We start from the raw sequence: 25,745 nt of genomic DNA on the forward strand, positions 1-25,745 counted from the left end.
TCGTTGGTTTTAATTGGATTTAGAATGTAGTTTCTACCTTCCCATTTTATTCAGAGCATCATATTTACTAGTTTCATATAATATCATAACACTTTGAATTAGTTACACTATTAGATACGAGAATAAAAATGAAGAATGAAAATCTGAATGGCAATCGAAGTAAGTCGTCGGTTAATTACTCATAATTATGGCAAAGTATTCGACCGAAGTAAGTGAGTTCGTATTTTTTTATATGCATTCCAACGATGACTTTCATTAATGAAAATGCTTGGTGAGGAAACTTATTCAAGTGAGAAATTTTAAAATTTTGTTCTTTGTTTTTGCGTGTTCGCAAATATTACTTTCGAATCCAGAAAAATTAAAACACTAATTAGAGCTATATATTTAACATAAAAATACAACAATAAATTAAGATAGTATGTTATTTTACAATAGTTCTTGTAGTTACTGGTTATTACGTGTAAAATATACCTGTGTTTATCTTGGAGAAATTAAGAATATTTCCAATGTTTGCTATTGCATGGTTTCCTGTATATTTTTTAGTCCCATCTTTTACAAAATAATTGAACCAGAAATCCTTTGGCTTCCACGTAAATTTAGTATGATTGTCCTATTCCAGTAGAAATCTAAAAATCAGATGTAAAAATCTTTTAATTTAGGAACATTTTTATAGTTTTCTTTGCTTCATCCCAAAAGGCATGAAAAATTTGTTTTAAAATTTTAAAATCCATTAAGCAAAATCGGAAACTGGCTATATTATTAGTTCCAATATATTTATTCTGAATAAGACTATCATTAATAACATACGATTCTGCCAGAGCCGAAATTAAGGAACCTGGTGCTGCCTTCTTATCAATATTTACAAAGCAAAACATCTTTACATTATTCTCCAATGGATACCAGCTCATCGCAGCAGAGTCGTAGCTAGGGTTTTCAGCGCCCAGGGACAACTGAAGATTTCGCTCCCCCTACTGCTTGCCAAGGATGGAAAACATTTAATTCTAAAATGTCGTAACATCAGTTTGGCGCCCCTTGGATTCTGCGCCCGGGGACAGATGCCCCCCCTTGCCCCCCTCTAGCTACGCCCCTGCATCGCAGAAGCAATGAGTAGGCTGATACATTGGTTAAAATCCGTTTTGTGACTCAACAGTTAACTAAAAATCAGGGCTTAAATTCTACCGGAACCTAGGTACGGCTCCGTTCAATCTTTTAGTAAAACCGTAATTCCCGCCAAAAATATTGCTCTGGTATTTTAATTTGATTTTTTGCATCTTATTAAATTTTCGTATTTATTATTGTATTAATTTAATTTTATTTATCTTCATGATGACCTTTTATAGGGCTCTCGAACTTCGAATTTTGGAAATTAAGCCCTACTAAAAAGTTAATTGGTTAATTGGTACTTTTTCACAATTTCGGCAGGATTTGCAGAATGGAATTGCCGTTAAGGGTTGAAGCTTACTTCTACTGAGAGATATTCCGACTGGCTTCAACCTATTGCTGAATTACTGGCGACAACAGTTTGTTTTCGGATTGGTATGCTGATGAGTCTAGTTTGCCCTTTATATTTAAACAATGATGGTATTATGAACGAAAGTCAACTCCGGCTTTGCGAGGCTGCCCATTGTGTACTAACTTAGAGTGATGTTATAGTACAAGACTTCCTTTAAGCCAATGACAATGTATTTTGATTCTTCTGTTCTTTTATTGTCTTTTTAATTTTGAATTCTTAATATAGTTTTACTTGTGCCATACACATGACATAAAAAGAAGTTACATTTGTAAAAATTACTTTTTTTCTAAAATAGGAAGTTAACTAAAATTTACATAGAAATTACGAGAAAAATCAGTCTAATATTATTTCCGGATTTGATATGCATTTGACGTATCTCTCTAAATTATTTTAGTTAACTTGAAATTAATTTTATTTCCATAAGTCCATAATATGATTATATTAATTCTGATAACATAAAAAATGATTCATACAGTGTCCAAATTTTTTTAAGTAAATTATTTATGGAATTTACAGGGGGATACAACTAAGCTTGTACAAACTTCTGGAACGTACAAGGTGAAGGTCCTACAAAGACAAATCTAAATCAAATATTGGCGGGAAATGATATGGAGCTGTTGCCTTGTTGCTAGTGATGGCCATATGTTGATTAGAATTAGTCAAGTGAGCGTTTGAAGCCAAACCCTCTGCGATATAGATACATTGGACATATCCGGGGTTATACTTGGGAAACAATTTCCTATGGCAGCAGTAGCATTTTCTTCGTTATCCTACGCATCTTGACAACAAATTTGTACTTCACACTGGTGATTGCAGTGTTTGTGATGCCATTTTTCCAACAGGATAAGGCTCGTCCTCATACCGTTGCTATCACTCAGCGTGCTTTACAGAGTGAGATCACCCGATTCTCCCATTGGGTACGTATGCATCATTTCACATCTAAAATGGCTCTTCTGACAAATACTTTAACCTGTGATCATGAAATATTAATAAAATAAATATATCACCTAGACAAAGCTTTGCCTACGTTTCCTTCCTCTAAACTGATTTTATCTTGGTGTTGGGATTTGATTTTCCATCAGTGTGTGTGAAGGCAGGGTCGAAAATGCCACTTTCATGTGTTAGTGTACGGAGAAGAAGGAAATGGAAAACCGGCGAGGTAAAGAAAAAAACTTTTAGTTACAATGCAACAGAACCATTTAGCCGTAACCGAACTATTTTATTGAACGCCATCTAGTGGCGAAGTGGGCAATCTAAGACAGTCGTTAGGTTACCCTGTAGCGATGACGTTAGGTTGGTTACCCTGTATTAGATGTTTCTGTAATTCAAATGTTTAATGTTCCGTTTGGTATATGTTTTATTTTTATTTATATTTTCTTTGTACCCGTTCCTGCGTGATCTGTTAACAAATACTTTTAAAGCTAGCCGGCGTTTGTATTTATTGAGGAAAGGCTACGACAAGACATTTTCAATAGACATTTTCAATTTCATTTTCAATTTCGAGAGCATTGAGGTTACAATAGTTGTTTAAAACTGCAGTCATGAAAACACACGCTTGACTTCGCCGACATACGAGGTTACATTCATGTTGGAAAATTTCTGGATTGTCTTTGTCTACGAAGCAGCTATAGAGATGTTTGCTGCAAGATACGCAACACTTCAGTTGGGGCACCTGTTCTTTTAATGCAACTATAAGTGTTACAAAGCCTCGTTAAAGTATGTTCTTGCAGGGCAATAAACGAACCTTCACGACCGATTTACGTATGTCCAGATGTCCTATTTGAGTGATGATGAGCGCAAAAAACTGGCGTTTCCAATCCTACATCGATATATGATTCCGTTTGCCTTTGCGAAACATACCGCTTCCTGAAGATTGTACATCTTTAGCTTAATCCTGTCTGAAGATTGTATATCTTTAGCTTAATCCTGTCCGAAGATTGTATATCTTTAGCTTAGTCCATTCTGTACTTGTATAATGTCTGACATTATCACATTTCAGACATTTTTAAATGTCTTTTCTGAAAAATTAAATCGCAAACATAAGACTTTGATTTTTTAATATAGATAGCATCTGGTTACGTCTGAGGTCCTTGGAAAAAGCGCTGGCTCTCAAAATACTGAAATTCCGCATTTGCCTGGAGAAATGGGAAAGTTTTCTTCGGTCCGCCGATTTTTGGACCCTGACATGGATATGGACAGGGCTTCAAATGACCATCTGCAGTCTAAGGACAAGTAAGTGTCAGCAAAATGATTGCACCAGGCAGCAACCGCTCACCTGGTATAGTGGTTCTGACTGCCGTACCAATGGGTCTGATTTTGAATCGTTGAAAAAAGAAGGTATGCATATTTGTATCCGTATATCCTCCATGCGGTATTGAGGTACTTCAAAATATACTACGAGACACAATGATAGTTAAAGACCTTCGGACCACCCCTGGAGTAATTCTTCTTGGGCGAAAGCTTGGGCTGAGCCTATGCTACAAAGGTGCTGGCCTAGCCTCTACCTGTACCTGTTTAAATAGACGGAATTTGAAGGCAGATTTCAAATTAAAACAAGTGTAAAAAGAAAAGTCGATAATATTAATAACAAAAAAATAAACAGGCAGATATCTTTACTTTTGGCTAAGATAGCCAAAAGTAAAGATATCTGCATACCAAATTTAAAACTTAAATGATAGTCAACATTGCAGATGGAATATCTGCAGGTACTACATCCATTACCACTCATTAAAAAAGCACTATTCATACTTGTGACGTGAAGGGAGCAGTTCTAATTAAATTATTTCAGAAGAAAATTTACTTTGGAATTATATAAATTATTGCAAATTAATCTCTGCTTTCTAATTTGCACTTTCGTATACGACATCCTTGTATGTCAAAGAAAGAAATTTAAAATGCGCACCAAAAAAATTTATAGAATAATTTTTAAGCTGCTGATTTCAAGATATTTTAAACCTATATAAAAACCAAACCAGAACTATCAGATGCTGAAACTGTCCAGTAGTTTTCCCATTTCTAAGCCTACAGAACTTAAGAATTAAAATTGAATTTTATTTCAGTAGACAGATATGAACTTAAAAAATAATTCCTTCATTTATATGATTTTGTTAAGGCAAAAAATTTTTAGAGCTATTATTTGCTATATTTATTTTATTAGGATAAAAATTAGTGATATTAAAAAGACTTTTTTTTTTTTTTTGAAATTTTCTTCCAGAATATTTAGTTGGTTTAGCTTCCAAAAGTAAGTTGATGTCATGGGTTGCGACCCGCATTCCGAGAGTTCTGTTGAAGAAAGGATTTCCTTCCTGTTTTGCAGATGGTATCCTTCTATGCGCCCTGGTGGAGAAACTGTGTATGGGTGCTTGCCCGAGATTTGACCTCTTAGATCCAGATGAGAAACAAAAGAATCTTAAGTTTGCTTTATATCTCGTAGAAAAGCATCTTGGTGTAAAACCCGTAAGTTATATAAAATTTCCTAGTAGCTTTATTCTTTAATGAATATTCATTCTTTAGATTAGTTCCGTCCTTTTTAAATGCAAATTTTCTGTTTGCTCAACTGTAAAACCCCTAATCCCCATTCGCTTTTTAAAAGGAAGAGTACATAAGGTGTTCACTACCTCCTTTCCTACCCTCATGGTGTAACTGGAAGCATACTTGACGCGCATTAGAGAGGTCCAGGGTTCGAGTCCCAGCAAGTGCACTGCACCTTTTCTGCTTCAAAAACATTTATGGCTCTGCAGCAAAAATGTGAAGATTACACCGTAGCTGAAAATGTGGTAATATGTGTAATAAGAAAGGAAGATTGATCGGTTTATTATTTATAATTGGAATACATTATAATTCAGTTTAGTCAGTTGGATAATATGAAGTATATGTAGGCAGACATTGTACTGCACTATGTCTTAAAAAAAAAAGAACCCCTAGAAAGAATGTAGCAACAAAATTATTTTTATAGATATGTAGAGTAGGCAATACAGAATAAATGATTAGCATTTCAAAACAATGCGCTTTATATAATCGATCAGTTAATATTTTGTGCATCCATGTATAGTTTGCATTACTTGCTGACATTGAACTAACACAGTTTTAACGGTACCCTGAAGAATATTTATCCAAGCTGCATTAACACAGAGCCTTAAAGATCCGCGAAGATTAGCTATATTTGCTGGAGGACTTTCATCCTTTGTTTGACTATATCTCGCACACTTTCCATGGGGGAATACTAAAGTTGTTTAGGTGACTAGATAGGAAGCGGGAGACTATATTAAAAACTCTCGTTGTTGGCTACCGTTTAAATAATAACGTTGTATTGCTAGAAAATTAACTCGGAAACGCGTCGCAAGCTTAAAAGAGCGATTGCTCGTAGTATGTCATTCACGTATCGAATATTCATTATGATGGTTTGAACTTACTAGAAGTGATCTGCTATTAAATCTAATAATGGAAGTGGCTGGTGAGGAACGTATGAGGGATTTTGGTAAGCAAGCTGAAATTACTTTTTTTAAAGATAAGATAAAATCGCAGGATTGTTTGAAACTTAATAAGAAGAAGGCTTGCAATCTGTTGACATGTTTTCAGACCTTTATAAATTCTCATGTTCAGTTGTTGGATGATGATTACAAAACTCTACTTGCTATACATTCGCAAGATACAAGATACAAGAGGAGCAATGGCAACATACAAGAAGGCTTGGCAACCTGTTGACATGTTTTCAGACCTTTATAAATTCTCATGTTAGTTTATTGGATGATGATTACAAAACTTTACTTGCTACACAATCGCAACGAAAGGAAGTCGTTCATACTTTGTCATCTCTGAAATAATTAGCGGAGGAAAGAATATATGCTGCAGAGGATTTCAGAGATCAATCTATGAATACAGAAATTTCGTTTATTTCTAATGAAGGTAAGTCTTAGCAAATTGAAAGTATTTCGACAACAGATTCTTTTACTCAAAAAGATCATTTAAAAAATGATGTTTCAGAGGATTTAGGGCTAGATAAAAATGTTCAAACCGATCTCGTAGGGAAAAAGGATAAACATTATTAAGGCATCTTCCTCTGTGGTAGGGTCGGCACCTCTTCAAACGTCTCAATCATCCTTCCCTCAGTCTTCTGGTGCGGTGGGTTCGAATCATACAGAAAAAGAGTACTGGGAACACCTGGATACCAAGAAAAAGATAGAAAACGTAATATTAGTGTCTTCAAAAGAGTCATCTTCTTCACCTGAGAATTTGCTTATAAAATTAACCTCTTTGGTTGACTCCTAAAAGCAAGGTATTCAAATTACTACCATGCCCATACTACTAAAACTAACGAACTTTTAAATGGCAGTGTCAATTCAGAATAACAAGTGAATATTCAATTCTTCAAAGTTCAGAAGGTAGTTTTAAAGTTCGTATACCTAAACAGCAGTTTGATTATTCAGTTATTATTGGTATTCTCTCTTAAGTTTCTGTGGAGGGCGTACGACAAACGTTTGATGACTTATTCCCTTTTATTCGAAATCGCAGTTGTCTTATGTTATTAACTTCCTAAGCACTGAGAATACTAAGAATTGGGTGCTGAAGATTGATAAACAGTATCTAATGAACTTCGGGTTCAGGCGTAGAATTTTTACTGGTTTCTCTTCCTCTCCTTTTAGAAAATATGTTAGAATAATGAGATGTTTTGGTTACCAGCTTTCGGTCATCATATAAGAAATCGCAAGGCGGCACAATACTGTGTACAATGTGCTCAGACGCATCAGCAGCACATTTCTGATTATAAAGAGGGACTATCATGCATTGATTGCGTAAGATATAATTTAGAAGCAGGCACTGGACGCAATATTGATCATGCTAAGTAGTTCGCGTTGATGTCCGGTTTACCAAGCAGAATTGAAAATGCAGTTAAGAAATTCTATTAACCAATATAGATTAAGATATTATTTGTGGAATTATGACTCAGTTTTGTTCTGTACTTTCCGTTGTGCAATTCATAATTTGTATGTATTACAGGTAAATATTTATCTCAATTTAAGTAATTTAATTTATAATTAAAGACTGATTTTGCTGAGATTCTTTAGTTAATTTGTTAAACAATTCTGTTTGAATTCCATTATTTTTGACTCCATGTATTTATTTATTTGACTTTCTGTAACCATTATTTTATTAATATTACTTAAACAGTATTGCCGATGAGACACCGATGTGAACTCATTGACTGTTTTCGGTAGTGTCATGTCATAACGGAAAAACGGATTATTATCTACTCTTATTTAAGATGATTTATGCTATATATATGTACAATGAACATGTGGAATTAATCATTATTGACATGCCTGCCAAGTAACTAAAGACTATTCTGATTTTGATGTCGAAGGTTAGACTTTTTCTATTGGACTTGCATATGTATATAATGATAGTGCTTATGTGATTTTGGCTAGCGCGTCGCGCAGCTGCACCACAGGTCCGAGTTCGATCCCCGGGCTGGGCAAGATTGAGTCAGCCTTTCATCCCTTGAATGGGTCGATAAAATGAATACCAAGTACGCTTGAGAACTAAACACCGGGGGTCCTGCAACAAGTTGACCACTTACCCTGGGCATATGCTGCTGCACTCCGAGGTCAAGAAAGCAGATTTCGGGGCACTGCAGGCCGTGGCCCACTAGGGCTGTTGCACGCTAAGTTTAGTTTAATTTAGATTATGTGATTTATATTGTTACTTTATGAACCTTGATAGGCTCAGAATTTCAATTTATGAAATATTTAATTGGACTTGGCGTGTTTACACAATGATTACGATCTTGTGAATTATGAACTTTGATAGGCAAAGAACTCTTATTTGCGAACCATATTCGTAGTTTCGTAGAGATTTTTATTATGAACATGTTTTGGACATTTTAGAGATTTTCATGAATATTAACTGGACTTCCAAATGATTATTTTGACCTTTATAAGACTCTACTTTGATATTATCCTGAGTAGTTGAAGGTAGCTTCGCTGTAGGAAATCATATGAACGTTATCTTTGCTTGTGTAACGACATGCCTTTAGTCGCACGTCGTACAATACTGCAATGATGTCTATATTTCATTTATGTCCACTGATTACTGTAACTTGTATTTGCTTGAGAACAAAATACACTCATGTCCATAAATTAAGGATAATGCAAAATCAGGCAAAGGAAGAGTTAGAAGCAAAACAAAGTTGACTTATTTGTAAAGCTTATTTATTAAACAAAAGGTAAAGAGAAAAAAAAAAGCTAAATGTTTGATATTATTAAACAAATTAGCGATTTTTTCTCCCTGGAGCAAATTACAAAAAAACCAATATTACATGGTTGGTATGATTGTTAATACATTGTATGTCTCCCAGACGATGCAATACAATCCGTACAACGCCTAGGCATGCTGAGTATCAAATTATCGATCTGATCTTGGGGGCTATTACACCACTCAAAAAGCAATGCTTTCCGAAGTTCCGGTAGACATGTAGGAGGAGGTTGATGGGCTGCAACTCGTCGGCCATGCATGTCCCACACATGATCTACTGGATTCAAGTCCGGTAGGAATGCTGGTCAGTCCATACGGGTGATATTCTCCGATTGAAGGCATTCGCTTACGATGTTTGCACAGTGAGGACGGGCGTTGTCATCCATAAACACAAATTGTGCGTCCATGGCGCCCCGAAACAAACGTACATGTTGTTCCAGAATGATGTCCCGATAGATTAAGCTTGTCATGGTTCCAATTTGAACATGCAGGTCAGTTCTGGAACCCAGAATAATTCCACCCCAAACGAGCACTCCTGCACCACCGTAACGGTGTCGTTCAGTGATGTTTTCTTGGTGGTAACGGGTACCTGGAGCTCTCCATATGAAAGTCCGGCGAGAATCAGACTGCAAGCTAAACCTGGACTCGTCGGAAAACATCACACAAGCCCACTGTTGCTGTGTCCACAATGCATGCTCTCTACTCCCGTCTAACCGCAGGCGACAGTGAGTTGCAGTAAGTGGAACGCATCTGACAGGTCTACGAGCATATAGACCAATCTTCCCTAAGCGTCTGTACACGGTCTGCCTTGAAATTGTCGTACCAGTGGCTGAAGAGAGCCGACGAGACAGGTCTGAGGCTGTGCTCCGCCTGTTTCTTTTGGCAGTAACTGCCAAATACCGGTCCTCATTCGGCGTTGTAACTCTGGGGCGACCTGTACTGTAACGTCTACTCACATTACCATCACCTTGGAATCGTTGCCAAAGCCTGGAGATGACACTCTGGACAATTACAAGTTCGTCTGATACTTCCAGTTGGGTACGCCCACATTCCAGACGGCCGATAATTCTACCACGTAAAAAATCATCAAAATGTGTCCTTTGTGTCATAACTATTCGGTTATTGCACTGAAACGCTTATAAAGCGCCTGCGAACAATTTTACTTCTTTGCCTGTATTCCTTATGTATCACTCTCTTACACTCTCGTCATTGTGACGTACCATTGGTGTCATCTGGTTATTTCTTGAAATTTGCATATGATTCTTGAAGATGTGTGTAGTGATTTTACAGGTGATATATTTATTTTAGAGTTCGATTTCCGCGTGACTCCGAATTATCCTTAATTTATGGACATGAGTGTAATTGCCGCTGAGCGATGGCGGTAGCTAGCTGGTAGATCTCCTTTTGTTATGTAGGCATTACCTTTCTTGGTTATACTTTAGGTCAGAAGCCTGCATAGTGACGTTCAATATTCCATATAAAAATACTATTTTGCTGGCTTGGTACGCTAGGCATGAATGCAATCTTCCTACATTTCTCACCCTCGTCGACGGCGGCTACATATGAGATCTTCATTTTCACCTAAATAAAATCAAAAGTCAATGTCATACCACTCAGTATTCCACTCACGATTTTCTATATACTACTGAAATCTTGGAGTATGCTATTGAAGAGTTAAAAAGAAGCAGCTGACACATCCGTAATGCAGAGCTTATTAAAAGGTGATGTAGTGTGACAGATGAAATTAGCGTTCGTCACAGCTGTGCCCATTTTGTTGATGACACAAAACGATCATTCGAAGACTTCCTGACGTGATGATAATCATCTGTCGGTGCTGACTGAGTATGATTCCAGGATCTTCTCTTCGTGTTCTACGTCTTTCTTTGAACCGGTTTCTGCATACGCTCTCAAACTCTTTAGCGCCACTCATCTTGCTGTGTCACCTAAAGAAGCATATGCCAATAAGTCCTCTGTGTCAGAATCACTGATGTGATTATACGATTGTCTTACATAACGCAAAAGCGTATTTACTTGCTGTTGGACAATGACTCAAATTTTTGTCCAGCCCCGACTTACTCATAAAAGAATTAAACATATAAAAACATCTGGATATAATTTGAGAAGGAAAAGAACATCGACATCTTACCAAAAATAAAATTTAAAAGAACTGCACCAAATGGTTTTCATAAGCTTTAAATTCAAATTAAAATGAAATTTAAAAGAATTTCACTGCATGATTTAAATAAAGCATGATAAACTTTCGCTGCATGATAAGCTTTAAATTCAAATAAAAATAAAATTTAAAAGAACTTTGTTAAATCCTTTCCTTAAGCATTAAAGTTAAATTTTCAGTATCAATAAAAAATTTAAGAGATTATTTTCTTTTTGAGGCAAGTATTTCTTAAGAGTACTAGAACAATGTTTATCAACACATGTAGACGGGCTTTAATTAACGGAGTCATAAGTATAGATTTGTGTTACACAAAAAACCTAAATGTGTAATTAACTTAATTAGTTCATGGTCGTTTGAATATTAAAATGGAACTGCTGATAAACAGTACAGATTTCTTATAACTAGTCCAGGATGGTTTGAATATTAAAATATAACTGATGATAAACGCAAACATTTTTTTTGTTTCTAACGTGTCTAAATATCGTGAATAAAATAAATAATAAATAATAAATAAATAATAAATAATAAAAATAATAAATAAAAACGTGTCTAAATATCTGACTAGGAAATTTTTTTTATTTGTAACTAAACTAGACCATGATAGTTTAAATATTAAAAACGTACCTGTTGATAAACGCGACAGATGTTTTCATATAGATCTCGGAAATTCTGGTTTACTTCGATACTAAATGAGTCTTTAAATATTTGACCAGAAATATTAAAATTACAATTAAATATTCTTTAAAGCACAGAAACCGGTATTAGAAATATTCTTTAGATCTTTGACCAGAAATTGTCTTTTAATTATTAATTTAAAGTCATTTAAAATTGCTTTTATATATACATTTTCGCAAGTTTAAAGAAATCAAAAAGGCATTTTCTGTTTAATAAATAAATGTAATATTTGCAAATTAGGTTCAAAATCCAAAACTTCGACTGACTTGTAGGTATTGCAGAGTCTATGTCATTTTGGGAGCATTCACAGTAGAACCTACGTAGAAGACTGCGTAGCGAATTCTATGTCTTTGAGAACCGATACTACAGAAGAAAGTTTCAATAACACTTTTTATTTGAACTAACGGGTAACAAGATGCACGCACTCGGTGCTCACAGTTCACCACCACTTGTGGCTAAACTCAATTGAACAGAAAATAAAAATGTAAACTCACAATAAATTAGGATGGCTAAACGATTGGCTCCTTACTTATCTAAACAGCTGAATCGGCTGCACACAGTAGAGCCTATTGCTATTGCTATCGTTCGCCATTTGGCCTCAGCTACTAAGAGCTTTTACCAATCATTCCAAGATGCCATAGGCAGATCGCTTTGGTAGAGAAAGTAAGGAGTACCTTGGGTACTCCTATCGCGCGGGGGTGTCGTTGCTACTGGTCGTAAGAAGTGGCTGTAGAAATCAAGTCCAAAGGAAGAAAGAGAATAAAAATGAGCACAGAATTAAACCTGGGAAATCAAAGTCGCCTTTTCTTAATGTATGCAGCAGTCTATAAGTCAGAATTGCACTGTGGGCGGGGTGCTGCAGGTCACATGACTATTTTCCTTCTGCAAGAGTTACTAAGATCTTTACTGCTTCAAAACCAGCTTTCAATTTATCCATCGGTGATCTTGCGTTCTGAATTTTTGAAATACCCTGAATAATTTTATCCATGAGGACGATGATATTTTCATAGAACATCCAGTTTGCCGAATTGTTGAATACTGAAGATAATTTTGTGAGGTTTTGTTTTTTGGGCTCCTTCCATTGTTTAATGTATGAATCCTGCTGATCAGTTTCGTTAGCTTTCTCTGCTGGCTTTGTCAAACTCGGGAATTCGTTTATGCTGGGAGGTAGTGGGCGCTTTTCTTTACGGACTTCGGGTTTTCTTTCAAATTTGGAGAATTTCTTCTGGTATTCCTTACAGACCGTGTAACTGCTGTCGTGGATTTCCCCACAGAAAATGCACGTCGATTTTTCATCTGGCTTCTTACTGCAATCACTTGTTCCGCATTTACAGCAGCGTACTTGGTTGGAAAATAAGTATTATGTATAGCCGTAGGTCTGGCATCTGTAACAGTGAGTTCGTCTTTTCCTTGAGGAGTATTTTTCTATGCGAATGTTTATGCTGAACATGATGTTGAGGTCAAAAATCGCATTTCCAGCCTTATTTCTCTTAAGTTAAGAAGAAAATCGGTAATTTTTCCGTTTCTCCTCGTCTAGTCCGTGAGAACTGCTTCACTTTGATGGAAATTTGCGTCTCTCATCCTCGAATATCGCTGCTTCAGTGATATTTTCTGGCATGTCTTTCATAATTGCACATACATTCTTTTCGCTTCACAACTGGTATGTATGGAATGGGATATCATCCATCTCAAACTTTTCCGTTACGAGTTTGTAGTCATCTACTGCTTTAGTAACAACATGTATGGAATTCGATTTCATGCAGGCCTCATGCTCTTCTTCACTGCATAATTCATCCAGTTTTAGCCAATCTACAGCTTTGTAAGGGATTACAATAAGTGGGAGCGTCTCCGCTGTAGAAGATCATCCTTCTTCAATTTCAGCTCCGGTGCCTTCTAGACATTGAAAGCGATTTTCTTGAATTACTATCCATCGGCTCTGGGTTATCTCTGCTTTTCTGGGCATTTGCTATTCGCTTTCTGCAGGTTGTTTCATTTCATCATCCTTTTCGTTCGGTTTGATTTTTTTAGCAGCTGGTGTATTAATTAAGGTTTTCCCTTTAGAGCATCGAGCATCGCACACAGCAGAGCCAAGCCTAGAACATCAATATAATCTGAAGGGTATCTATCTAACACCAACTAGAGAGATAATTTGAAACACTCAGCATAAATTTGGAACTAACTCTCTTTCTACTCCTGACGAAATCTTGAAACCGCAGCTTTAAATTTTCACTTAGATTTTGCATACTACGTCATTAAAATTTGCATTCCAGCAGAAATCAAGAAAGAAATGAAAGTCGAACTAAAAATAATTGGTTAGAATAAAATAAGGTCTTTACAGTATAAAAATAGGCATATCATATGCTCATATATTTTTGCGAAAAATTCCGTTATGATCATGTTATTTTTTGTTTTTAAAGAGGTGCTGGAAAAAAGTATTTCCCAAGGTGCTAAAGAGTAAAAGCCGATCCTGGTTTATAGAATATACACTCATCACAAATTTATCTTATTTATAATACACGTGAGTGCTATTTTAGTTTAATGCATTAATTGCTAATTTTCTCTTTCGGTTTGTTAGCACCCAATAATATTTCCATGCAAAATTAATAGCATCGTTTTTCTTTAGGCCATTATGTCCCAGTGCGAAAAACTTGTATCTTATCGTATCTACACAAAAAGTAACATTTTCACAGTGTCGAAAATGAATACTGAGCGAATGAATTTTTTCAAATTTGCATTATGATGTCTTTATTATATTATTTGAAACAGTCTATAATATTGATTCTATTCATTTAATTATTATTGATTTTTAAACATGAAGAAGTTCAGAAGTCTGTTTAATTTCGTGGAGATCATTTAATTTTATTCCTTTTATACCTTTAAAAATTTGTTATTCAACACTTTGTAAAACAATTTCTTCGGATGTTTACACATTTTTTCAGAAGATAATTTTTTTTTGTTAATACATTCGATTAAAATTATTCTGTCTTTTGGTGCTTCTAGAATTAGCCTGTTTCAAGTTATATACGTACTATCTTTCTCCTATTATTGTTGTTGTGATCAATCCTCTTGATCTGAAAAAAAGTGTAGATCAGGTCCTAGAATTAATCACAGGCAAAAAGAAAAGGGTTACGCCTATCTTTAACCAAGGACTTGGGTTACTTTATAGGTGAAAATACGAATTTGTTTGGGCTCTGTCCCAATTTTGATGAACGACTTTGGAGGAATGAATTTTAGGATTTCCTATTCATCTTTCCCTTATCATCAGCCTCTCAACACGACGTTCGGCTCGGCATTATATTAATGCTTCAATATAGCAAAGCCCCATTTATACTTGCAAACATCCATGCTTTCTCCAAGATCAAAACTCCGGCCCAAAGCAATGGCCCTACCACCATGACAGTAGGGTAAACGTTGTCCTCTGAATCAGGTATTAGCTAATATAACTTCTGACTATTCCTGAAAATCATAATTATATACACTGGTGTGCAAAAATTAAGGACGAGACAGTTTTTTCAATATAACTTTGTACAAAAGCTTTCCAAATCAACACATTTAACACCTTAAGATCCCCAATACGTAAGGGCATGAGTAATGTAAGCAACACTTACTAAAAGAGAAATCAGAGGGATAAAAAGAAGCTTTATTGAAAAAGTAGCATGGAGCGCATTGCGACTGAAGGCCGAAACATCCCTGTGATGGGTGTCCAGCAAGAAACATCCGGTCTTTAATAGGGGATATGATCTCCCCTGACTGCTAGGCAGGTTTCACAGCGTCTGCCCATGCTGAGAATGAGGGTGTCAATGAGTTGTTGAGGCATTGCTGCCCATTCGTCTTGCAGCGTCAATCGAAGCTCCGGAATCGTTACTGGAGGTAAGGTACGAGCTGCCAAGCGTCTGCCTAGAAAATTCCATACATGCTCGATGGGATTGAGATCCGGAGATCGTGCCGGCCAATCCATACGTTCAATATCCTCACTCTCTAAGAGCTGTACGGCAGCTACTGTGTGATGACATGGTGCATTGTCGTCCATGAAAAGGAACTGCGGACCCATAGCGCCTCTAAAAAGACGCACATATGGAAGAAGAATCTCGTTACAATAACGGGTCCCGTTGACTGAACCTGCGTCGAAGATGTGAAGGTCTGTACGACTACCAAGCATGATGCCTCCCCAAACGAGAACACCGCCACCTCCATACCTGTCCCTTTCAATGATGTTGGAGGGATGATTGCGGCTTCCTCGCTCTCTCCAGATGAGTATGCGATAAGAATCGCTACTCAGACTGAATCTGCTCTCATCTGTAAAGAGTACTCGTCCCCATTCATTGTCTCTCCAATTCCGGTGTTCCCGGCACCACAGAGAACGCCTTCTCCGATGGGCAGGCGTTAGAGGTACACATCGTACAGGGCGTCGTGCAAACAGATCACCACCGTGCAGTCTTCTGGCCACGGTAAAACGCGATATCGGTCGTCCAGTCGCCTGTGTCGTGTGTCTAGCGATTTCTCCCGCTGTCTGCCGCCTGTTTCTTCCGGCCTGTAAGGCAATATACCGGTCACCTGCGGGTGTGGTTCCTCGTAGACGACCACTACGAAACCCCCGGATAGCTGTTCCTGTAGTTTGAAATTGTCTCCAAAGTCGTGAAACGATGCTGTGAGCAATTCCGAACTCTGCAGCCACACTTGTCACACTGCGGCCTTCCTCCAACTTCCCAATGATTCGACCTCGGGTAAAAGCATCCAGATGTCGTCTAAAAGATTGATTATTCTCCATTTCTCGCTGAGGCAGCAACTCGGTGTGATTTTAACTGCTATACGGCGTGCAATCTCTTTGCCAGAAATACTGATCTTACACCGACAACATGCTTTATACTACTCAGACACTCCCCCATTACGTCTACCTGCATATCTGCGCATGTGCTACCGTACATCACCTTACTTAATCTCCTGATTGGTCTTTCTGTACGCTCTGCCTCTTCGTTCATCTGATATGCTAATTTTTCGACTTCGTCCTTAATTTTTGCACACCAGTGTGTATTAGTATCGGTAATCAAGAATCCCGTATGTGAGATATCGATATTTATGTACGCAGGGTATAATATGTTATAAAAATCAAGATTTTTGCACTTGGATGAAGGGATCAGGATATTGGGATCAAAACAATGCAGAAACAGTTGGAATTAAACCAATTCTCACGAGTGTTACGAACACTGAACCCCTTGTCCGAAAGAATGCATTGGGATGAAGATGGGGCTACACAGAAAAGAGTTGATTGATTAAGCTTGCGAAAGAATAAATAATGACCCACGTTTTATACCTACAAAATTATATGGACTTTTATAATACATAGTTTTACATCTAACATTTTCCTTAATATTTTCGTTCCCTTGACTCTTTATCAGTGTTTTATCTCCTAGGAAGTATCAGCGGAGGAAATTTCAAAAGGCGGAAAACAAGCCGAAAACAAGATGTTGCTTTTGATTGCACAAATTAAGATGGCATTTGAAAAATCCAATCCAGTACCAATTAGGCCAGCCTATCTAAAAACAGTGAATTTTTTAACTCTTTTATCTGAAGACGAGACATATGTTGCGAAAGGACTGGGTCTTCTATTTGCCGTAAAAGGACAGAGAGCTTGTTTCAACATCATGATGGATTCGACAGACAATTTGGATATGGTCATAGAAATTTGTGGTCCGAACCATACAGTTTGCAGCAAAAGATTCAAGAACGATCCCCTTCCGTGTAGAAGCGATTCATTGGAAGATTTCGCAGACATAGAAGATCCTTCTATCCAGAGAGAAATATTGAAAAAGAAAATTCCTTTGGAATATGAGATATTAGAGAAAAAGATTTCAGTGGGTAAGTTATATTCATATTCAATGGAAGCATTATATTTTCTTTTGGGAAGTAGCAAAATTGCGTTCAAACATTTTGTTGCAAAACCATTTGCAGTATTCATTTAATACAGGGACTTTCAGTCAGCTTCTCTTTCGGGGGGGGGGGAAGATGGATCTTGTATATCTGCTATTTTTTTCTGTCTTTTGTTTTATTGAAAGAACTTGAATGAAAAATCAGCACATACTTTCAATTATTGGTACTTCCTTATATTTTTTTAAAAATTGTATTTCTTTTTTTTATATTACAATATTAATATATTACTAAGAATTTAATAATTTTCCGACAGTTTCTGAGCTTTAAAATTAGACAAAGTTTAATCTGGGAATGGTACTGCTTTTAGAGAAAAATTCAATATACGCTACCTGACAGAGAATATACAGCACCATAAAGATTTGCGTCAGCATTTACAAATTACAACAAATACCAAGGTCCATGATTTATGAAAATATCTAAAATTCATTTTATTCAATGTAGGCTTGGCTCCAATATTTTGGGATGCCTAGGCGATCACTACGAGGTAAATTAAACAGACAAATAATTCAAAGCAAATTATACCTTTATTTAATTGTGGTCTATGCTGCCACCTTAGATGGCTTATTAAGCGATAACTTTATTTGGAGCCGACCCTGGCTACATGGAATAATCCCTAAATCAAAGCGGAGTCTGGAAGACGTTATGGAAAGTAATTTTGTCTATCTGACGATTTAACAAGGGATTTCAGTTTAGACCTACGTAGTGAAAGTTAATAATATTGTCGTTTCGTAGCCGAAACCCACCAACATTATCAACTGCGCTTAGAATTGGGAGACGACAAATTAAAGAAAGGGACGTGGATTGTTATAGGGCTACAAGGGCACCCAGACAAACGTCAAAATTCTCAGAACGATACGTCCGAAGATATGCAATAGCATACAGTCCATTACTACAGAATCTGAATGGAACTATAGAAGCTCCAATATTAAAAAGAATAGTTTCTCGAAGTTTTTACCGGTATATGGCGTAAAATAAGATTACAGTGATGTCAATAACGACCTTTTTGGTGTAACAAAAGGCATAAAATAGTGTTTAATAATGAACGTTGTTTCGGGCTTACTAAATAATGGTCACCAACTGACAACCTGGACGTGAGACGGAGACAAATCGGGTCCTGCTGTTATTGTCGAACGCAATACTGTTTATCAGCTTGGCATCATGGTTTGCGGTAACGTTAGTATCAATAGCCATCAAGAAAATATCCTCAATTTTGCATAACAGGTACAACGGCGACACGCTGACTAAGATACTTCAGCGTGTGAGATACTCTAAACGTAGGATTATCGCATTTGCGTTTTAGTAGAATAACGTTTAGCCAAGCTCAGCGAATATAAGAATGGTAATTTTTCAAGGTAAACCGATAAAGGTATAATTTGCTTCTTCGGCCATGGCAGTTTCCAAATATTTCGTCAGTCGATAGCATCTCAGGAACATTATTAGCCATAGTTTTATTGCCCTGATCTCGGTCTCTAATGCAGCACGAATTGGAGACAATAGTGAAAATAATAACACCATCCATACTTCCAAAGACTGTGTCTGAGCTGCATCTCGAAGAATCGCTTCTTGTATCGCCAAAGACGTCGTTCTACCTTCTATTTATCACCTTATATATTCAAGCACTATGATTCATCTTTTCCTTTTAATTCAAATCGCTTACTTAGAAACAGATTTTCAATCTGTGTGTCTATTTCTTCTCAGTCCTTCGTATGTCATACTTTTTGTGTTACATAGTGTATTTTTAGGGAGACGAACACAGGTCTATCTTCTTTGTGTAGCAAAACTGTTTTTAAGCTTCTGTTATGTATTCTAAATCAATCAAATATATCTAATTTAGTTCTGCTTAATATTTATACAGAAAGTAAAGTTTTTTGTAACTGCAATAAAAATGACTCATCTTCGTGTACTGGATTTCTTTAACTTAAATGTAATGTTGTATATATACGTCTCATTTCAAGTGCATTTGTTTCATAAAAGAGCAAGTATAAATGTTTTGCGTATATGTTTGTATTCGGCATATAAAATAAACTCTTTAACGGTGGGGGAAGAGATGAATTGTTGAAGCTACAGGGTTAAGTTAAATTATTTCAATATAATAAAAAACACTTGAGCAGATATATTAAAACTCTGAATGATACCACTCACTGACCCACAGTCGTCCGATCCTTTGGGAAAGTCTGATCCTGGAATCCTGTTTTAAATCACAGCTTCTTCTCACTGCTAATCCATAGACACGAGAACAACAGTTCGACGCGGATTATCATCTGCGTCGAATTTTTAGCAACTTTTAGTGGTCTTAACCACTCGGCTACTGAGGGAACTGAAAGCTACAGAACTGAAAGCATCATTCAACTGGTGTATGAAAATCATCAATTCTTGTATGAACATCACTTTTGTTTGAAACTCCTCGTATAAATATTCAAAGACTAAATATGCAAAACATAGTAAAATCATACAAATATTGGTTCGACACAGAACATGGAAACGCAATGGTGGAGGTATACCAGGAGCAGAATTCGAACTCAAGGACAATTATGACAATGTAAATTGCAACTGCGTGAAACCATATCGCTGAACATATTAGTATGTTCTAAGATTCGCTAGGCGTGCTTCAGAATCCCGAAAAATTTGCGATAAATGTATGTAAAAAAATTTCCATTTATTTATTTGGTAAATTTTCAAGAGAAAAATATCCAAGATTTTAAACATATTTACTTTGCAGAGTATGTATTACAGAATAATTTTAGTTACTTAAAAGCAAGATTGACATTTCTTGTATTTTAATCCTATCAGATTTTACATGTTTTAATATGAGGCAAAAACCGTATTTCAGTATAATACTATGATTTTATATGATATACAAATCAAAGCATTCATTCATCTGCGAAATCCTTCCAATGACGCATAGCTATCTACCATACCACTAATGTTGAACGCACTGTTTCGGAATATGAAGAAAACTTATCTCTATTTCAGAGCAACAAAATTTGATATCGATTGCGTAATCTATTTATTATAAATATTTAATATGTTTCATAGACCTTCTTCTACTATGATTTATCATAATACAGACATAGATGTTCTGTATTATCATAAATCCTAAAACTGTGGATAAGATAAAAAAATTTATTATACTGGAATAAAGGTAGTATAATTTATTATACTGGAATAAAGATAACTGGAATGAAAGTACTCTTTTCATATATTTCACAAATGATCAATAGGCCTCCTCGAATGCTTTGAATGCTTTGACGTAATATAACGAAATGGTTATATTACGTCAAAGCATTCGAGGGCTATCTGCTTGAAAGACGAAAGTCTTCGTGGGGGACTTTCTAAGGGAACCTTGTTCGTATTAATGTTTCGCATGAAAAAAGCCACGAAAATCCTCATGCATATCCCTTTTGCACGGCTTCGAACCTGAGTTACAGTGTTCACCAGTTTTATATTCATGCTTAGATATTTACTATATCAACAAAGGTAGGCCCATTGATCATTTGTGAAATATATGAAAAGAGTACTTTTATTCCAGTTATCTTTATTACAGTATAATAAATTATACTATCTTTATTCCAGTATAATAATTTTTTTTTATCTTATCCACAGTTTATGTAGTATTAATCTGATTATGTTTTACGGAATTATGAACAACCCTGTAAATGATCATCAGCTTTATCATAACTGAGTCATTGGATTTATAGAACAGAGGAAAGAAGTGGTTCACAAAGGGATGCTGAATACGTTATTTCTATTTATGCTTAGTTAGATATGGTAAAGATCTCTTCATGTTGTAGAGTCGATAGAAGATATGTATCACACTTAAATCTGCACTAACAGCTTTTCAAAAAGAGTTCTTAAAGAATCTTCAAAATTAGTTTTACTTAATTTATGAATAAAAAAATTACTATGCATAAATATTTCACCATAAACTGTCTTGTTCATAAATTAAGTAAATTTTGTTTCGTAAATGAAATGGTTAAAAAATTAAAAAGCTAATTACTTTTTTTCTTTTTCAGAATATATTCCTATTGTGAATGGAATACACACCATCAGAGTAATTTGCGGGGGTCAGCATATAAGAGGCAGTCCGTATATCATCAAGGTTGAAAATTCTGATGATATGCCACTTACTGAGCTTTCTCATCCAAAAAATAAACCAGGAAGTTGGAAGCTATGTGACAGTCCTTGTTGTGATGAGCCTACTGAGTATCCAAACTCGAAAACACGTTCTGATAACAAGAGATCTTTCAAACGGAAAAAAATACTTCGATATATTGTTGTTGAAGATGGCAAAGAACACACCGCTGAAAATCTTGATGAACTTCGCAAGGTAGTTAGTAGTTTACATAATATTAAAAATAAGGATGATACTGGTTTGTTGAAAGACTTCAGTAAATTTGAGAGTGAAAAAAGAAATTTGGAGCAAAAGGTTAAAACGTCTGCTGTTATAAATGGTGGTGAGAAAATTGCATTGGATGAGGTAACAAAAAACTCAAGAAAAGAGCACAAAGATGAAAGATGTGATGATATTACATCAAGTATGAATCAACAATATATTAAGAAAACACAGAATAGTGAAAGGCTTGTAGAATCGAAGATTAAAAAAGAGAATGATATTTTAGTTTCAGAATCAAATTTTGAAAGACAACGCAGATCTTCAAATGAAATTAATGATTTCAATAAAAGTATAACTACTGAATATTCTAATGATTCAGAAAAGTTTGTTACTCATTTAGGAATCCAAGAAGCAGTTCCTCAACGAAAGGTATCCGAAATCACGGATACGAAAGTAGACTCATTAAGAATGAAGAACAACCAAAGAACTGATGCCAATATTTTGTCTAAAGAAACACATTTTAATTGTTTGCCAAAGATAGAACAAAAATGCGAGAATGCAGTTACAGAAGAAAATTTCGCATTACTTACATCGTCTGAACATGCAGATGATAAAAATACTAAACACTCATTATCTAATGGATTTGATGACGTTAACGAAATTATTTCATCTGCTTGCACTGACAGTTCTTTAGATTTCACTTCTGTCACAAACGGCGCAAAGAACAGTACCACGGGAATAAAACTTTCAAATGTTGATTCAAATAGAGATAAGTATTATTATATAACCGATAGCTCAAAGATTCCATTTTCTACCCCGAGAAATGATAATATTGAAATATTTGATAAGTGTAGAAGCGATCAACACATAAATCTACATGAAAATTTAACTGCCAAAAATGAAAATTCTACTTCCAAAATTGAGCCGTCACATATCATAATGGGAAACATGAAACGTGATATAGATCTGAAGCTGGAAAACAGTAAATTGAGCAAGGTAGCATGCTCTAAAGAAGATATAAAGAATGACGAATGTACTTCATTGTATCATTTACAACACTCATACGAGAGCTCTATATTCCCACACCAGAGTAAGGAAAATATTCAAGCTAATTTATCACGTTTTGAATGTGATCATAACTTAAGTTTTTACATTGATCACGAAGGTGTAACAGATGATATAACAGCACCATCAGGTATTAATTTCGAACATGAAAACTTCGCTGGCGAATCTTTAATGATGAAAAGTTCGAATTGCAGAAAAGAAGATACACAGAATTTTGAGAGTTTTTCTAACGATTCTTTTGATGATAGGAACAATAGATCACAATCAAACAGTTTCGTCGACGTTTCACTCTGTAAAGGATTTAGCAGTCATAAAACCGATCCACTTTGTCTGTTTAATGTAAAAAATGATGAAATTAGTAACGATGATGACACAATATCTCCAGACATCGAAATTCCTGAGCTCTTTATTGGTGATTTTGAAACGAAAGAAAATATAAATGGTGGGGAAATTAAAGAAATCAAAAAACGTTTATCGCGTTCCGGAAAAGATGTATTACCTAGCATTCGTGAAAGCTCCATGGAAGATTTGATTGATTTCGATGGAACCGAAACAGAAAATGTAATTCAACAAGATACTAAAAATACAAATCTTTCAAGTGTGGAATCTAGACTAGCTGATCCAAATGAAAATTTGAATGATTCTGATGCAGATAATACGCAGTTCATAGATATTCCAAAAGAGAATGCGGTAAGTCAAGTTTTACCCAGCCTTAACGATTCCTTTCAAAGAAGCAAAAGTAGGGAAGAATTTGAAACAGAAACCAAAATATATCATTTAGAGGACTACAGTATTCCTATTACAAACGGATTTTCAACAAATTTATACAGTGCGTCACCTTATAAAAACAAAGATAGAACAGAAACTCAAACAGAACATATAAAGGATAAAAACAACAATTCAGCTTTGAGACCGTTATCAGAGCTATCCAGTTACCGAATGGATAATAACGAAGAAAACAATTTAAATGTCAAATGCATCAAGAAAACAAAAGATAGTTCACAAACAGATTTTAATTATGGTAGTTTAAACTCAAAACCGCCCCCAAATTCCTCTCAAATAGAAGTTGCTAATATTTCGTCCAGTAGTTTGTCTTTTGATGAGGATGTTAATGCTTTATCAGAAGGAACACCTAGTATGACTTCAAGTTACTTTGCTACCGAATATTACAGTCAGTTCAAACAAAATGAACGTATCATTGCAGCAGATGAGGCTCCAAAGAAAACTGAAACTGTAGATTGCTCGATGAGTACAGGAAACAAATTTCACTGTAAAGACTGGAAAGAAAGACAATGCTTGTCAGTGAAGAAAGTGATTAAAATCTTCCAGAAAGACAGGGAGGAGCCTGTCGACAAATGGCCAGCAGTTGACCAGTATAAGAAAAGTACCTGCAAATCCCGAAGGCAGTTAATTGGAAATCTGTTAGTAGGCGACAAGAAATATGAGGACAAAAGAATGGTTGAATTGGATACACTTGTTACATCCTGGAATGTCAATAAACGACAAGACAGGAACGCTTGCTTTTCGATTAAAGGACGGGTGGAATTATTCGAAAGAAAGATATTCAGAAGTAGTTCCGTGGATGAAGGGAGAAATTCATCGGTTTTGCCATTTCGTAATAAGAAAAACTACTATAAGAAATTTTCCATTTAAAACTCTATTTTGTGCAACTATTTAGATTAGTAATTTAACTATGATATTTTTATTTATAAACGAATAACGATGTACAAGAACAATAAAGCTAAAATAAATCAGTTTTATTTCATTAATGTTTAATTAATTCAGTAACCGTTTCGTTTTAGATACTTGAGTTTTCTTCTGAGGATTATTAACGTCTGAGTTTAAAACGAGGATTTATATGCTTAAAAATAGTTTAGCTGTTAATTTAAATACGAATTCAATTTTGAAATTAACCGAAGGAATAAATTTAGAACGTATTTACTATATTCAATACCCAGCGAATGCGCAAAATCGTTAAAAAGAAAATTGAAAAAGTATACATTGTTGATTCTAATAACACTGACTTTTTTTGAAGTTGATACAGGGCTTAATTTCTAAGATTAGAAGTGTCGGAGCCCTAAGGACAGTCAGCAAAGAGGAACAAGAGTAAATAAATAAATAAAATGACAATTAAACTCATTAATAATTTTAAAATTAAATAGTTAATTATTATCAAAATAATTAATAGCTATTTAATTAATGTTTATAAATTGTTATTTAATCAACAATTATTATATAATTAATTACAATTTAATCGATAATTATTAGATAATTAATTAATTATTTATTGAAATAATTAAAGATTGAAGTAATTAAATAATTAAAATTAAATAAAATATAGAGATAAATTGAAATTTAATAAGCGATTTTTAATACAATTTTATTATTAAAATAAAATTTTCGAGATAAAATTTCTATTGAAATTGTTATTCAGTTACATAAAAGAAGTGCCGCAGCCTTCTTATTCAGGGTTCCGGTGCGTTCCAGCTAGAATTATGATTTATTACAAAAACTAAGAAGCTCCGGAGCCGAGATCCTGTGGGCTCCGGCCCAGTCTGATCGTAGGGGGGAAGACGTTCTTTTATCATCACAAAAATTAAATATACTTAAAGTATAATAGCTGATGAAAATTCTAGGGCGAAACAGAATGAGGGTATGAGTTGGTGGAAACAAAAAATGAGGGGAATCTTGGTGAGAACGTTCTCTTTGACCGCGGTTCTCTGCTGATATAATTATAGCCATCAAGCAGATGTGTGTCAGAGGTAAATTGAGTCCTGAATCTGATTCCTAAGGATGAATGTAAAGTT

General features: G+C 35.4%; 1 protein-coding gene across 4 annotated transcripts; it reads left to right on the plus strand.

Annotated features, from left to right (window-relative positions):
- Positions 1-24,703, plus strand: LOC118191882 (uncharacterized). Of its 4 annotated transcripts, none has more exons than XM_035362734.2 (5): positions 1-159; positions 3,578-3,850; positions 4,728-4,969; positions 17,024-17,468; positions 21,554-24,703. In XM_035362734.2, the coding sequence occupies exons 1-5, from the start codon at positions 129-131 to the stop codon at positions 24,589-24,591; spliced, it is 4,029 nt and encodes a 1,342-aa protein (XP_035218625.2). In that variant the 5' UTR covers positions 1-128; the 3' UTR covers positions 24,592-24,703. The 4 variants fall into 4 exon arrangements, with proteins under 4 accessions (XP_035218625.2, XP_035218626.2, XP_035218627.2 ...); XM_035362735.2 differs by having other exon boundaries at positions 4,830-4,969; XM_035362736.2 differs by having other exon boundaries at positions 3,578-3,745.
- The last annotated feature ends 1,042 nt before the right edge of the window (positions 24,704-25,745 follow it).

This window comes from Stegodyphus dumicola, chromosome 5 (genome assembly GCF_044657685.1).
Source record: "Stegodyphus dumicola isolate Sdum_Otavi_A_Nest chromosome 5, ASM4465768v1".
NCBI lineage: Eukaryota > Metazoa > Arthropoda > Arachnida > Araneae > Eresidae > Stegodyphus > Stegodyphus dumicola.